This window comes from Felis catus, chromosome F2 (genome assembly GCF_018350175.1).
Source record: "Felis catus isolate Fca126 chromosome F2, F.catus_Fca126_mat1.0, whole genome shotgun sequence".
Classification (NCBI taxonomy): Eukaryota; Metazoa; Chordata; class Mammalia; order Carnivora; family Felidae; genus Felis; species Felis catus.
The window spans coordinates 28503088-28519382 of NC_058385.1; the positions used below are offsets into that span (position 1 = coordinate 28503088).

Genomic DNA, 16295 nt, shown 5'->3' on the forward strand with positions numbered 1-16295 from the left:
GGCCAGATCATCTGACATAACAGTGAAAGGGCTGGGGCTTCTTGTGGGAGCCAGGCCAAAGCCCTGCGCTGCAACGAAGTCACCTTATTCAGTAGCAAATTCACACAGTTTAGAATTCCCAAAATAATGAATAAGAAAACTGGTAACCAAGCAAAATGAAAATGAGAGGAAAATTTATCTTCTTTTAGCCAACAGAGGGAAAGGCCAAGGCATGTAAGACATATACAGAATAGTTTGTTCTTCCTTTTTTATTTAGTCACAAGACATCGGTACAACAGAGGTCAAACCCAGTTCAGTGGAGGTCGTTTAAATTACACCTGCTAAAAGGATAAACCTGTGAACTGATGCTTTTATGAACCAAATTAAACCAAAAGAAGGCAGCACACCTTTTTAAATACCTCAACAACCACGTTGCCATGCACCAAAAAGGAAAACACAACATAAAGATTTCCAGTTAAAAGAAAACATAGCAGTTTCAGGAAGAATTAGGTTATGCATTTAACAGGTTCCACTGGACTATTCGATTGGACCACTTGCACACCGTGATCGTTTATCCATGTTAATGTTTGTGAATTTGAGATCCGTGAGATTAAAAATTCATTGCATTGCGTGGGGCTGGTAAATGCAGGCATATCCTATGCAGTCTCCTCCCCACCAACTCCAAATGGGGATCAACCCCCAAGTGGCTCTCTCCTGACTAAGCCAGAACTGCAGTCCTGGAAGGTGGTCATATGAACTCAGGGCCCCTGATGGGTTATACATTCACCTTACTGCTGCAGGAGGCAGAGAATGAACTCATCTTCTTTCTTGGATAAAGCTGATTGATCATCTGATTTGTCAACGCTTTGTTCAGAAATATAAAATTCAACATAGTTCCCCCCACAAAAGAATATTACCTATACAACACCTTAATTGTCAAACTATTAACAAATAGCATCATGTTAACATTGAACTTAGTGGTTTGGAAAATTAAATCTAAAAACAGACTTCAACTACACAAGAAGAAAAACAGACCAAAATACTAAATGTTAAAATTCCCAAAACTTTGAGGCAAAAATGGAATCATTCTTCGACAGAGAGGTTTACAAAGTAATTAGGCACAGAACAAACCTATTACCAAGTGCTGGTTTATACTATTTCAATTTAATGTTTGGAACAAAATTTAACAACTAGTTTTTAAAAACTGCTAATACATATGATAAAAAAAAACATTAAAAAAAAAGAAAAAGTAAACCAACAAACCTTTAGTCTTTCAACAAAATTCCTCTGAAAGTGTACCTTTTTCCTTTTTACTTTTACTGACGACTTTAAGGTGATGTTGGCAACAGCCCAGCTCAGCTGGGATTGTAAGTGTTCCCCTCCCTCATTCTACAGCGTCAGTTCTTTAAAAAGCTCCAATCTCTGTCCCCCAAGGTCTATAGGGCTTGCCAAGGTTTGCTGCCTGCGTGGGTGCCGAAGGGCTCAGTGCATTGGGAGACAGTAAGTGAAAGGAGCCAAAGGAGAAGGGGAAGGCCGACAGGGAAGCCACGGAGGAGAGCAGGGGCGGCGAGAGTTTGGAGGCGGAGGTGACCACAGGGAGCACCGGTCCGAGGCCGCCGCTAGGGGGCGCACGCAAAGCAGGCGCCTCCGGATGTGCCGAGGTCAACCTGCCCTGGTGGTGTGGTTCCGTGGGCGAGGCGGTGGTTCCAGTGTTCCCGTGGCCGTTCTGGGGCAGCAGCAGGGGGTGCGCGACGTGCGGGTGATGTCCGAAGGCGCTGCCCCAGGGAATGTGTCCAAGACCTGCGTGGGCGCCGCTGGCCGCTTCCCGCTGGGAGGCGTAGTTGTTAAGATGTGAGACCAGTCGAACTCGAAGCGGGTCAGAGGCATCTAGTCCTTCAATGATGCTCAGATAACGGGCAACTTCCGCCAGGCACTCCCGAAACCCCAAACTCCGATAGTCCATAGCCAGGGCGTGTGCGTCAAAATAGCCTGAGGAAAAGAACAAAAGAAAAACCTCAGGCTTTGCTGATTTCCCGCATTTCTTCAATACCAAAGGCAGCCCTTCCTAACAAATACCTACATCCTTAAAAACGGCATACACGGGCTCTTAAACGAAGGTCCAAATATTTTGGAGTTGACCGAAGTCTTTGCATTAATCAACATGAGAAGTGTTTGCTAATGTAAGTTCAAAGCCCAATTAGAAACTGCTGAGCAGAAAGTGGAATTATACCCTACCAGCAGATGAAACTATGTTCATTCCTTTAATGTTTTCCCCCAACAACAACAAAAAATACATCAAGGACAGAGAAACCACAGAGCAGTGAAATTCATTAGACACACAGATGTAAGTTATCATCATGGAGCTTTTAGCCACTTGGTCCTGAGCAAAGCATTTTCCGGCTGGAGACAGACACACAGACCCTGGTCTCCCACCTTCTGTTAGGTTTTCTCTAATTAACCACAACAGGTTTCTTTCCTCAAGAGTCATAGGAGCTTTTTTTTTTTTTTTCAATCCTGTAGATAAAATTAAGACCATAACTTTTTTTTTTTAAGGCTTTTTCTCAAAATGGCAATCAACAAATGTGGTGAGAGCTACCTGATTTTAATCAGGGCTGTCACAGCTTTCGGGCACCTCGCGGATAAGAGGTATTCTCCAAAAGAAGGTGCATTAGCTTAGTTCAAAGAGGACTGGGGTGATGCATTCACTGGAGAAAATCCTATGAGCATTTGCAAATGCACTGACAACTGTACACAACACAACATTCTCTCCCCACCCCCAAAGCACACAGGAAAAATAAGGCAGCGACTGCACCAGGGCTGGCCTGCCGCATCTACTCATTCTACCCAGAGCACTCGGCCGCCACCAGATTAGTGATATGTACCTTTCCCTCCTGCAGTGTGCAGCATTTTCAGGTGATCCACTGTCATCTGCAGAATTTCAGCTTTTTCTAGCTTAGCAGATCCCTGGAGAAGAGAATGGGGGAAAAAAATTGATATGGCACCAAGTGCCTTTGGGGAGCAACTTAAAACAGATATGCACCGTATGCGGTATGCTTTGTAAATCATAAAAGTACAAACTAAAACAAAATGAGCTGTCTTCAGAAAATATGTTGGAATCTGTATATGAATTTATCTTTTCGGCAAAAGCAATACGGTTATTTTTCGAGACACGGATGAGGTTCAGATTAATGAGGGGAGGGATTCAGAAGGTGTGGATGGCTACACGGAGAGCTCTACCCACTTTCTCTATTACCTGCTTCTCAAAAGCACTAGGCACCAGCCTCCTCAGCTCAGACAAACTGTTATTAATCCGGTCCCGTCGGCGTTTCTCAATGATCTGCAGAAAGCAGGCAAAACAAAGGAGGGTATTTCCATCAAGACTGTAAATTTCAAAAATGAAGAAAGGTAGTTCTTTCCATTAATTAATAACAAAACAAAACAAAAAGCACTGTAATGAGACTCACGCCTCTTCGTCTTTTCCTGGCCAAGATCTGTGAAGATGTAGTTGGGGACATGGAACCGAGAGCCGAACTCAAGTTTCTGAATGGGGGGAAAAACAGGAATCGCTGTAAGCCAGGGGAGGTGATATGAGGGGTCCCCCTCATCCTCCCCGCACTCAGATTGTTTTGGCAACTTGGGTTTGAAAGGGCCTCCGGCGTCCCTCACCCCGGACAGGGGCATAACCCAGATGCGCAGAGGTCAGTGGAGGGCACAGACGTGCCCGGGGCCCTCGCCCGCTGTCAACCGTGGCCAGCCGGCGCTCGCCTCCTGCCCGGGTTCCGCTCTGCCGCCGCCAACTCACCCATTCTCATCCGCACTCTCCTTTTCCACTTCGATGGTCTCGTCCAGCTCGCTATCCGAAGAGCTGTACTCGGGGTGGGCTCGCTTCATGTTGGTTGCGCGGGGGCTCCGGGGGAGGGTCGGTTCGGCGCGGCGGGCAGGGAGGAGTTAACAGCAGCGGCGCCTCTCCGCGCTCGGGGGCTCGCGTTCCGCACACACTGATCCCGCTCACGCTCTGCCTCCGGTTAAAATTCAACCATCCCTTTCCCACGCTGCGCCCCTACTCAAGTCCCCTGGGAGGGCAGGCGGGGTGTAGGAGGCGGAGGGGCGGAGCGGCGGCTCCTGGGCAACCGCCTCCGCTCCGCCAACCCGGCTTCTCGCTCCGTTGATTGGCAGCCACTCCGGGGAGGGACCGGAGCGAGGCTAAGATCGAGGGCGAACCCTGCCCCCGCCCTCCTCGCCGGCCCCTACCCGGCGGCGGTGCGTCGGCTCCGCGGGGGCTCCGCTGGGTCTCCACTGCGGGGGGAAGGAGGAGGCGCGGGCGGCGGTGGGCCGGCGGCGGGCAGGCGAGGGAGGCCGGGCCGGGACACAAGCCCGCCGGCGGCCGCGGCCCCGCCCCGCCCTGCGCGCCCCGATTGGCCTGGACGCACGCCAGGGCCGCGCCTGCAGCGCCGCCGGTGAGCCGCACGCGCCGCGGGCCGTGGGAAAGTGCCGGCGCCACGGCCGCCAGCCAATCCGGGCGGCCGGCGGCGGCGACGGCGGCCGCGCTGGCGGCGGCGGCGGCGGCGCAGGGCGTCCGCATGAATGGAGAAGAATGGGCAGGCGGGGGAGCGGGGCCGCGCGGGGGCGCTCCGGCGGGGGCTGGGCGGCCGCGGGCCGGGCCCCCCGTGTGAACCTGTAATCGGAGCCCGGGCGCCGGGCGGCCCCGGAAACCGCCGCCCTGCGCCGCGGTAAATCTCGGCTGCGGGGCCACCCGTGCCCGGCGGCGGGAGGCGCGCGCCGCTGGCGGAGCCGGGCCCGTTGCACCTGGCCGGGTGGCGCGCCGACAGTTGCGCGGAGGCTGCAGGGCGCCCGCAGAGCGGAGTTCGTGCGCGGCCACCACCTCACGGGCCGGCGCTTGGAGGGGCAAGACGAGGTTTCTGGGAATGTCCTCTTTCGGTTTGGGGGACCGTGTCCCCACATACAGCCAGTCTCGCTTCTGCAGCACTTCTCATCTTCCCGAATGGAATGAGTTGCCTTGTGCATCTAATTTCCGCAAATTGGAACGTTCCACAAAGTGGAATGCGTTTTTTCGGGGGGGGGGGGGGAAGACCCCTGGGGATATCCATTATGGAGGGGGGTTTTTTGTTTGTTTTGTTTTGTCGTTGTTTTTTGTTTCCTGGAGTTGGCGGCCAGATCCTCTCAGCGGGCGACTGGGTGGCGGGCCTGGGCATTTGCGTCTGAGGCCGCCCTCACTGCGGGAGCGCACGTCTCTGACCCTTGGACACACAGCACACACATACACACACTGCACACCTCCGGTTTGGGTTCTTGGTGTTTACTGGAAACTCCGTGGAGTTACGCAAGTCCTCCGTCAGATATTGGCGGAAAAAAATTCTGTATCTCTGGACTGATTCCCTATTCAGGGATTTGTAGAAGCAGCCGGATGGGTGTTTTGAATTTGGAAATCCAGGCTTCTCTATCCCTCACAAAGGAGCAGAGCGATTGGTATTCCTCTCAGGTCCATTCTTGTGGCTGCTGACCTTGCAGTCCTGTCAGTGAGGGAGCACTTGATATAGAGGATAACAAAAATGTTCTCACTTGTGCGAATAGCTTCTCCGTGTCTACCTCTCCTTAATTAGTGATCTCAGTGCCATCTTAACACATTTTAGACGCCAATCCTCTGTACGGCCTGAGCCTAATATGTCTGTTCGATTCTCAGCCCCTCACCTCCCCCAGTATTTCACCTCCTGGCTCCCACTGAACTCTTATTTCACTTCACCTCCACCTCCAGCCCCTCAGCTCTTCATTCGGTCTCCTCTGCTTCCCTGTCTAGGCCGGTCCCTCCATCAAGCTATGTTGGATTTTTTCTTGCTGGCATACCACATGCCCTTGCTCCCTGAAATTCCCCGGCATGCCACTTGTCAGTTGTCCATCCAAGATCAATTCCTTTGTCTGCTTACTCTGCCCCTACTCACAGGCAACAGCTCTTTGGGGGTTGCTAGAGGTTCAGCCTCCCAAGCTCCTTTCCAGCCTCCACAGTCTTCAGCCAAGCACATCACTCACTGCCACCTGCCTCTTCCCCCACCTCCAGAACTGAATGGTCCAGGCATAGGAAACCATCCACTACTCCCCTCTGCCTTTCAGAAGTCCCGCTGACACCATTTCTTTCCCCAAAGTGGCAGGCCACCCTACCCTAGAAATTAGTGTGTCCACTAACCCTCTGTGGTTCTGTGGTTGCCAACCTCTGGAATCTACAGTGAGCGAGACTTTCCGGCTTTGGCCTATTTCTGCTGCCTTGTACGGACATGGATAGGTGGATGAGAAGAAAAGACAAAGTGGGGTTGAGGATTCCTGACTCCACATTGGTACCTAAGCAAACTATTAATCCCACATTCAGTGTTACTTTGCTGTCAAAAATGAGGTCTACATTAAACTGTTAAATCTCTCCTGCTTCTTAATCTTGACTCTCACTCATCCATCCAACTAATACTGAGTGCCTTCTGTGTGCCTGGCCCCGTGCTAGGGCCTGAGAATGGAATGATGACCCCAAAGTGCTATGGCTCCTGCCATCCTAGAACTCACATCCTAGGGGGGAGATAGACAATGAACAGGTAAAATTGTTATAAATGGGTTTAATGCTTGGAAGCATCTTTTGACAAGGAAAAACAAGGGGTGAAGATACTTCATGGGGTCTGGAAAGAACTTTTCTGAGCTTGGGAAGGCACTTAAGAACTAGGTCAGAGTCTAGTTCTGGTTCTAGGTCTAGCTATTTCAGTTAGAACTACAAAAGAAGGGGCTGAGGCCCTCCCATCAGTAGTAGAATCAGGCAGACTGAGAGCATGAGGCCCAATTTTCCAGCACCTGCAGAGTAGAGGGGCTTTATCCCTGGAGGCCTTGAGTAAAGAACTGCTTTAAACTTCTTAGCAGTCCCCTGAGCAAGACACAACCTGCGAAAGCAGCCTTGTCTCCAACCTGAGTGGGGCTGCCTAGGCCTAGCCCCTTAGGAAAATGTTGCTTTTCATAACTCATCTGTCCTGTGGGACCAGCCTTTTCAAATATGCACAAAGGCCCATTTCCTTGCCTGTCTGTGGAAAATGGGTTTACTTATCTACTAATAATAATCCATCAGGTTGCCTTTCTCTGTGTTCTCTTGCAGAAGGGATGCTCAAGATGCCCCAGAAGAGACACATACTACAGATTTAGGAATTCGCTCCCAAGGCCAGGCCCAGGTGGGGCCTTCCCAGAGGTGAACCAGTGATATCTCCAGAAAGAGCCCATCCTCAAACTGCAGTCCCAGCATTTCCATCTGAAAGATTAAGGCCACAACTGGCTGGAAGGGACACAAGCAGTAGCTGGGCAGGGGACCACCCAGGAAAAGGCCCTGGGTGGCCTTTGATTCATCAGGTTTGGCCACTGTCGAGGTCCCTACCGTGATGTCCTGGATGAAGCCCTTTCTCTGTTGGTTTGCTGGTGGGATCACGATTAAATAGGTATGCAGGAGGGCCAAAGACTACACCTGCCGCCTGGATAAAGAGACGGGCTGCCTCTGTCTGGGCTCTTAAGCAAGTCGCTTTATCCAGTCACAGGCAAAACAGCTTTGTTAAAACCACTTTTAGGTGAATCCAGCCAATGTATGAGACACCTGAGTATTGCTGGTTCATGCATTCACTCGGCACACTTGTGTAAAGCCCCTACTGTGTGCTGGGCACTGAGCCAGGCGTGAGCGATGAGCCGAAAAGCCCCAATCTTTATCAAGCTGCTCACAAGACTGTGTGGTAAAGACACAGATCAGTCTTGGCCACACAACAGTGGGCAAGTTACTCAACCTCTTTAAACCCCAATTCTCCTATCTATAAAATGGGGCATTAATAAAAACAATTTCCCAACGTCATAGATTATATAACATCAGTTATATAAAGCATCTTAATGGTGCTTGGCCAAGAGGAAACATGTAATAAACAGCAGCTATCATTATTAGCTATTAATATACCTGATTTACCAACGAGTAAACCAAGCATTGGGTTACCCCTCAGTTTTCTTCTGAAACTGTTACACATCTAATGAGGTTGCAAGGAGGGGGAAAAAAAATCTAGTAATTGGATATATTCAAAGCAGTGTCTCCAGAACGTAATATCCTTGAAAGGCGACGAGAAAGAACCTGTGCTCTTGCTAAGAGCACTAGCTTATTTTGGGTAGAGCTTAAAAATAAGCATCTGCTATTCATTATTAGTGAAAGTTGTGCTTTTTGAGTTTCTTAGGAAGGAAGAGCCCCTGAGCATGCAGTGCTATAAATATATGTATAAATAAGTTGCATACTTCTGGAGTTCAGAAATGGCTTCTTTCTGAGAACATCCCAAATCAGAAACCACAAGACAGAGTCGCCCAAAACTGTCATACCAAACTTTTGACTAAATGCCAGTTTCCCTCTGTTCTTCATGCTTGCTGCGCTCTGTAGATGCTGTCTCAATCACCAGATTGCCTTGTGGCACGTCATGCCACGCGAAAGTGCACTTCCGCTATCAACCCCCCTGATGGAGGTCAGATGTAAGACCCCTTGGTGTTCACCCTGAGGGAATTGTTTAATTGGAAACCCAGCCGGCAGCAGTGTGGCCCGATGGGAGGAGGAGTGGATTCCCAGTTGCCTGCCTGGGTTTGAGTGATTCTTTCCCAGCTATGGGCCCTCGGGCCTGTGATCATACCTCTCTCCTCTGAGCCTCCGTTTTCTCATCTGTAAATAAGAATAGTCCCTCAGCTTTTGTTTTGGATTTATTGTGAGAAGTAAAATGAGACAAAGCATTTTGTAAAACACTATACAAATGTTATGTCTTGTGCTTGTGAGTTATGATGACGATGATGGTAATAACACGGGCTCCTTCATCCTGACCTTTGCTGGGCCACCTAAAAGGCCCACCTGTAGGTCTTCTTGTTCCTGCCAGTGAATTCCTCAAGATGGTACTGTCTTTAAAAGGTGTGTGGGGGGTGGTGGGGAGGCGGGGGAGGGGTATTTAAAATGCTGAAGTGCATTTCACAGACCATTAATCCCTCAAGACTCTGTAAATAAAAGAATCTGTTTTCAAATACATTTGGGAAATTCTTGGAGAGCTCAGGACACTTGAGAGCATGCATGCTCTGAGAAGTCCTTAATAAAGAATCCTCATTTACATGTGTCTAACTCAGCACTTCCCAAACTCATTAGCCATGGAACCCTTTGTTCATATAATATCTGCTAATAGGCCACTGAAATAGCATACCCAAGAAACAGACTTTGGGAAATTCTGTCCTAGCTTAAGGACAGATGCATTTTGCTTTCGACCCATAAAAAAATTAAGCATAGGGGCACCTGGGTGGCTCAGCTGGTTAAGCATCTGACTCTTGATCTCCACTCAGGTCATGATCTCATGGTTCTTGAGTTCGAGCCCCACATCAGACTCTTCACTGACCGTACAGAACCTGCTTGAAATTCTCTCTCCCCTCTCTCTCTGCCCCTCTCTCACTTGTGCTCTCTCTCTCTCTCTCTCAAAATAAATAAACTTAAAAAAAATTTTTTTTAATTGAGCATAAGTGAAAAGCAACTTAATAAAAAGTATTGTTGAGTTCTGGTAATATAACTTCTGCTTTGAAAGTTCTTTGCTCACTAATCTGAGAGACCAATTCCTTCAAGAAACTTATGCTTTTTTTTTTTTAATATGGAATCTTCATGAATTTGTATGTCATTCTTGCGCAGGGGCCATGCTAATCTTTTCTGTATAAATACTTTTTTAAATTTATTTTTTACTATTTTTTTAAATGTTTATTTATTTTTTCAACGTTTATTTATTTTTAGGACAGAGAGAGACAGAGCATGAACGGGGGAGGGGCAGAGAGAGAGGGGGACACAGAATCGGAAACAGGCTCCAGGCTCTGAGCCATCAGCCCAGAGCCTGACACGGGGCTCGAACTCACGGACCGCGAGATCGTGACCTGGCTGAAGTCGGACGCTTAATCGACTGCGCCACCCAGGCGCCCCGAATGTTTATTTATTTTTGAGAGACAGAATGCGAGCAGGGGAGGGGCAGAGAGAGAGTGAGACACAGAATCCGAAGCAGACTCCAGGTTCTGACCTGTCAGCACAGAGCCCGACGTGGGGCTCGAACTCATGAACCGTGAGATCATGACCTGAGCTGAAGTGGGATGCTCAACCGACTGAGCCACCCAGGCACCCCCTGTATAAATACTTTTTGATAACAAACGTTTTTATGGCACTTACAATATGCCAGGCACAGTTTTAAAATTGTTATATATAAGTAATTTAATCCTTACACTAAACCAGGAAGGAGGAATTATTATTTTTCTTAGTTTTCAAAGAGGAAGACCAGGCAGAAAAAGTAGGAAATTTGCCCAAAGTCATATCTGAATCCCTGCTATTGGTTTGATTCCATGATGCCTTCTTTTTCTCCAAAAGTAATTTATTGTAAGTATTCTCCTCTCAATTAAAATGATGCAAATAGCAATTTACAGCATATTATTTTCCAATTAAAGTAATTCAAATACTAATTCGTAGTGTTTTCTATTCACAATTTAAATCGTTCAACTCTTTTTTATTTCCATACTTTCAAGACAACTCCGGATATAATTGAGATCTATCTTATGGTGTCCCAAAAGCAAGTCTATGGATCACGACTCCTCAGAACTCGCTCGGAGTTGTCTTCAGTGGAAGTGAGGGTCTTTTTCATAGTTGCCTAGATGCTCATCCAATACTGCTACAGCGCGTCAGACGACTTCTCTAGGTCCTGTTTCTAAGTATTTCACATTTTAGCACTTTTGTGCTAAAATATTTATTATAGATATTTATATGAATATTTGATATTTGATATTTATTTGATATTTATATGAATATTTATATGATATTTATTATGAATAGGTCTAAAATGATTTTAAGTTATTAAAATTCGAAGTGTGGCAGGAGGTTCCAGGTGAACCCCAAACCGGAACCCACGGACTCTGTCTTTGAAAATAGTACGCTGCTGGCCCCCTAGGTTGTCTGAGTGCCTGAACTGATATACACTGGAGCTTTGGTGTGCTTTTTTGTTAGTTCTGCTTTTAATTTTTCTTAATGTTTATTTATTTTTGAGAGAGAGAGTAAGCACACGAGTGGGTGAAGGGCAGAGAAAGAGAGAGACAGAGGATCCGAAGTTGGCTCCACGCTGACAGCAAAGAACCGGATGTGGGGCTCGACCTCACATAACCTCGAGATGATGACTTGAGCTGAAGTCAGAAGCTTAACGGACTAAGCCACCCAGGTACCCTTGGAGCTTTGGTTCTAGATTGAAAGGAATGTTGTTGGTTTTCTGTTTGTTTTGTGTTGTGTTATTACCTTTCAATTTAGGGGCCCAGGGCAGAGATGAGGAAGAAGAGAAGAACTGAGGGGACAGATTTTGAGTCTCAGTAGAGAGAAAGATGAGGACCAGAAGCTGAAGGAGGTGTTTGTATGAATATTCCGGTGAAAAAAATAATGCTGATCAGCACCCCAGTAACAGCATGATTCAGGGTTGGGACAGGGTCGTTCTGCAATACCTACCCCACCCCTACATGCACACTTACCACCAAATGGCACTGTGAGGGTGCAGGGTAATGCACCGGGGTGGGGGTGGGGGTGGGGTGGGAGGTGGATGTGGGGTGGGGGGGTTTGGCCAAGCAGCAGTCTTAGGGAGCACCTGGCAGTGGTGAACTCAGCCCTGAACAGCTATGAGGCACTGCCCAGGCGGGGCTGAGAACTCAGAAAGGAGTCAAAGTCTGACAGGCAGGAAGGGTTAAGAATCGTTATAATCTGGGTATTAATGTGACTTTATTTATACTCGAAGGCTAATGGGCCCAGGTAACATTCCAGTTACAAGAGGAAAAATGAAGTGAAAGATGGGCTGAAGTGCGTCCCCCATAATTCATCTGATGAAGCCCTAACCCCCAGTGTGATGGTATTTAGTGACGGGGCCTTTAAGAAGTAGTTAGGTTTCAACGGGGTCACAGAGAGGGGCCCTGATGACTGGATTAGTGCCCTTATAAACAGAGACCCCAGAGAGCTTGCTCTGTCCCTCTGCTCTGTGAGGACACATTGAGAAGGCAGCCTTCCACAAGCCAGGAACTGTGACCAGATACATTTGTGTTGTGTAAGCCACCCAATCTGCAGTAGTTTGCTCTAGCAGCCCAAACTAAGAAAACTCCTATTTCAAAACTTACACAATGTGAATGTATCTTTGTAAGTAGGCATTTCTGTTACGGTTTCTGTTATGGATGTGTCCCTATTTCACAGCTGTTAGAATATATTTTCCTTTTCAGTCATTGAAAGAGCCAACCAAAAGGTTTTTACAAATTTTTCCCGCTTAAAAGACCCCACTTTTACAGCATCAAAGATATTTTTCTATTTTTCAATGACTTTTCTTTTTAAAATGCCTTATTAATTATAAGTTAATGACATAGGACAAGTCCCCCCCCCCCAAACAAATGGCAAAGGACTTAGTATTTCTGGTTAGTATCACCATTTAACAAGAGGATGGGTCTTCAGTCCAGAATCTTCCTTCCTGTCCCTCTCCTTTTTGAGCTATTTATCAAATGACAACGAAATGAAGAGATGGTTTATCTTTGCTGCAAGTTCCCACTGTAGAGACCTGGCCTTCCTGACCCTCTCACTGGCACATGAGACAAATGAATGCAGGACCCCCTCTTTAGGTCTTCACCTCATCTCCCTGTCATATGAAATCCCCAGAAGTGGTAGTGAGGTTTCCTTAGGCCAGTCTTACAACCGTGGCCATTCCTCTGTGGACAACCTTCCTGAGTGCAGCAGGCAGATCCTTCACCCTCCTTGAAAGCATGCTCTGGAGAACACAACTCACTTCCTCAGATTTTCATAAGATGTACAATTGAATAAACTTTTCTTTTACCATCTAAAACCGCTATAAAAGAGGGACACCTGGGTGGCTCAGTCAGTTAAGCACCTGACTTTGGCTCAGGTCATGATCTCAGGTTCGTGAGTCTGAGCCCCACATCAGGCTCTCTGCTGACAGCTCAGAGCTAGAGCCTGCTTCAGAGTCTGTGTCTCCCTCTCTCTCTGCCCCTCCCCTGCTTGTGCTCTGTCTCTGTCTCTCTCTCTCAAAAATAAGTAAACATTAAAAACATTAAAAATAAATAAAAAATAGGGGTGCCTGGGTGGCTTGGTCGGTTAAGCATCCGACTTCGGCTCAGGTCATGATCTCGCAGTCCGTGAGTTCGAGCCCCGCGTCAGTCTCTGTGCTGACAGCTCAGAGCCTGGAGCCTGTTTCAGAGTCTGTGTCTCCCTCTCTCTCTGCCCCTCACCCACTCATGCTCTGTCTCTCTCTGTCTCAAAAATAAATAAACGTAAAAAAAATAAAATTAAATAAATAAATAAATAATAAAAAATAAAACGACTATAAAATACTTAACTATTTTGGCTATTTGGGTTTTATGTTTGTTACATTGTATTCATAATTATAATACATAGCACATAGACTAAAACTAATGTATTTTTTTCCACTGGGCGGGGGGGGGGGGCGGTGGGAGCAGGAAACAAGTAATAGAAACAGAAATATGAGTTGGCAGAATTTTTCGTAGGGTTTAACACATGCCATAATTTTTGAAAATCAGAATGTATTTGGCTCTTAGGTAGCTTGATTTGTCTTGGTTTCCTTTTTTTTGTTTTTAAGTTTATTTATTTTGAGAGAGGAGAGAGAGTGAGTGAAAGAGGGGCAGAGAGAGAGAGGGAGAGATTGAGAATCCCAAGCAGACTCTGCATTGTCAGCCCATAGCCTAACATGGGACTCGAACTCACGAACCACGAGATCGTGACCTGAGCGGAAACCAAGAGTCAGACACTTAACAGACTGAGCCACCCAGACGCCCCAATTTGTCTTTGCTTCTATGTGCTATCACCCATCACTGCCTCAATTCATTTGCAATTATCATAATATATACTAAAGCACTTCTTTAAAGTTTTTAATCAAAAGCATAAAACCTCCAAGTGTAGCTTTCTGAGAATCCACAGCTCTGAGTTAAAAGTTTTTGTCCTGTGTAAAATATATGACTCTCAGTAAATTTTCACGCCCAGTTTTAAGAGTTAATATTTTGCCAGTGTTAGTTAAGCAAACCCAAAAATGTTAAGAAATTTCAAGTATTCCTTAAATTGGTGACCCTAACCAAAATTTCTGTTATCAGCCCATGTTAAATTTTTTAGTGCTTAATCCATACTGCCTTAATGTCTAAAAGTTCCATTCAAAACACGAAGGTTTAAAATACATAAACCACACACACACACACACACACACACACACATCATACTCTCTTGGTACCATTTATTGCTAATTCGCAACACTTACTGAGTTTTTCTTCTTGAAATTTGACTAGAAGAATTAATTTTTTTTTATTTTTTTTTCAACGTTTATTTATTTTTGGGACAGAGAGAGACAGGGCATGAACGGGGGAGGGACTGAGAGAGAGGGAGACACAGAATCGGAAACAGGCTCCAGGCTCTGAGCCATCAGCCCAGAGCCTGACGCGGGGCTCGAACTCACGGACCGCGAGATGGTGACCTGGTTGAAGTCGGACGCTTAACCGACTGCGCCACCCAGGCGCCCCTAGAAGAATTAATTTTTAAATCAATGTTGTCTAATTGATAAATATGACCTTCTTTCATTCTTTCCCCCAAACTCAATCCTTACTGACAAGCTCCAGAGCACTTTGATGGTACAGCAGATCCTTATTATAGCTTACAGAGTTCCTGCTAGGACACATTGCTAGTAAGTACATAGTAGACACGCATGCTTAACAAGTTGAGGTACAGTGAAGGGGAGTTGAGTACGTTGAAAGAGAAATTTCACAACCAGTTCTTTGTGTTTCATCGTTGGAACCTTGAGCCCCTTAAAACACACACACGCACGCACACAAATTTTGCTTTACAGTTATTAAACACTATGAGTTGATTACACCAGTCACCATATTATAGACTAGAAATATTATTCTTTCTTGAATTGGACAGTCTGGCCCACAACACGAAGCTGTGTGAACACTAAGAGTCTTAGAGAAGACTGCAAGAGCACATCAGAGTGTCATCTTTCTCAGCATTTTCCCTCTGTCTCTGTTTGTTTATGGGTTTTTTTGTTCGTCTTTGTTTTGTTTTGCTTTGTTTTGGAAAAAGACCGACAGGTAAAGAAACTACAAGCCCATCCAAATTGTTCTCTAGGAGGAATTTTCACACTGCTGCTTCTGCGTGTTTATCCATGAAATCTGGTTTCTAGGACTCGCACGTGTAAGTGCAAGCCAGGGAGGAAGAATATGTGGATAGTGAATGGAGAAAGAATTGTGCCGGAATAGACACTTCAACACAATGGGTCAAGAGCAATTTGCTGCCTTTATTCCCTCTCCCTGTGCTGTGCCATTTATGGAGTCAGGAGAGAAAACAGGAGAGGGGGTGGTGGTCTGTGCCTCAGTGGGGAGAAGAGGGTCCCAAGTGTACACAGTCAGGGCAGGAGAGGGATAGTGCAGCACAACGTGATTTCCTCGCCCATGAGGACAAAGAAAGTGACACACAGGACAAGACAATCCAGTTGGGTTCAGAAACAGAAGGGGGAGATTTTGAATCCCCATCACACACAGTTGAGGTGATATCGAAAGAATACACACATAGGAGGAAGAAGGCCTAGAGCTGGAGAATGTGCTAGGAATGAACCTGGATCAAGGCTGTGGTTTCAGGGAGGGAAAGAGGGAGGGAAAGGAATTCTGAAATAACCTGGAACAATAACTTGGCATATCATTAGGTGGAGAGGAGAGGGCCCCGCCAGGCAGCGAATCAAGAATCATTCCCAGATCTCTTGCTCTATGATGGTGGTTCTCCACTTTCAGCAGGTATCCAATTACCTGGAGGGCAAGCTGCTGCTGCTGCTGCTGCTGCTGCTGCTGCTGCTGCCACTGATCCAAGGACCACACTTTGAGAACCACTGATCTAGAAGCTGCTTGTCTTTGCTAAGAGAGAAGCTTGGCTCCACCAGAGGACAGTGAAGGAGAAATGTGGTGTACCTTCCAGTCCATCGAAAGATCGTGATGGGATACACAGTATTCGGCGATGTTATCTCTGAGGTCAGTCGGGCTCTTTCAAATGGTAAGAACTTCATGCTTTTCTAATTAATTCAGGACGTATGTTAAATTCCTAAATTGAGCTATTTGAATGTGGGGATGGTTTTCTTGATAGTGGTTTGATGTTTTAAGAAAGTCACTGCCTACTCGAGAAACCATGGTCTCCCAACGTAAATTTCCCATGGGAAGAGCTCCACAGAGAAGAAAGGGACCCGTTG

The 16295-nt window shown here is 46.8% G+C and overlaps 1 protein-coding gene, 1 long non-coding RNA gene and 1 pseudogene across 3 annotated transcripts; 1 reads left to right on the top strand and 2 right to left on the bottom strand.

Annotated features, from left to right (window-relative positions):
• Positions 1-230: 230 nt before the first annotated feature.
• On the bottom strand, positions 231-4026 carry HEY1 (hes related family bHLH transcription factor with YRPW motif 1). 2 transcript variants are annotated; one of them, XM_003999917.6, is made up of 5 exons: positions 3782-4026; positions 3444-3519; positions 3233-3316; positions 2862-2943; positions 231-1968 (listed from the first exon to the last, which is right to left on the bottom strand). In XM_003999917.6, exons 1-5 carry the CDS (start codon positions 3868-3870, stop codon positions 1385-1387), a joined length of 915 nt encoding a protein of 304 aa, XP_003999966.1. In that variant the 5' UTR covers positions 3871-4026; the 3' UTR covers positions 231-1384. The 2 variants fall into 2 exon arrangements, with proteins under 2 accessions (XP_003999966.1, XP_044906107.1); XM_045050172.1 differs by lacking the exons at positions 2862-2943; positions 3233-3316; positions 3444-3519; positions 3782-4026 and adding an exon at positions 2413-2482.
• A 1040-nt stretch (positions 4027-5066) lies between these two features.
• On the top strand, positions 5067-8772 carry LOC123383223. Its single transcript, XR_006592771.1, has 2 exons — positions 5067-7451; positions 8417-8772. It is a non-coding gene; the product is annotated as an uncharacterized LOC123383223 (long non-coding RNA).
• Positions 8773-9640: 868 nt separating this feature from the next.
• On the bottom strand, positions 9641-9725 carry LOC111558651 (annotated as a pseudogene).
• Between the last annotated feature and the right edge of the window lie 6570 nt (positions 9726-16295).

Coding starts and splice junctions, on each gene's coding strand:
- HEY1 (XM_003999917.6), bottom strand. CDS start 3,870: ATGAAGCGAGCCCACCCCGAGTACAGCTCTTCGGATAGCGAGCTGGAC. Junction 3,520..3,781: donor GAGAGTGCGGATGAGAATGG/GTGAGTTGGCGG, acceptor CCCCCCATTCAG/AAACTTGAGTTCGGCTCTCG. Junction 3,317..3,443: donor CCAGGAAAAGACGAAGAGGC/GTGAGTCTCATT, acceptor TGCTTTCTGCAG/ATCATTGAGAAACGCCGACG.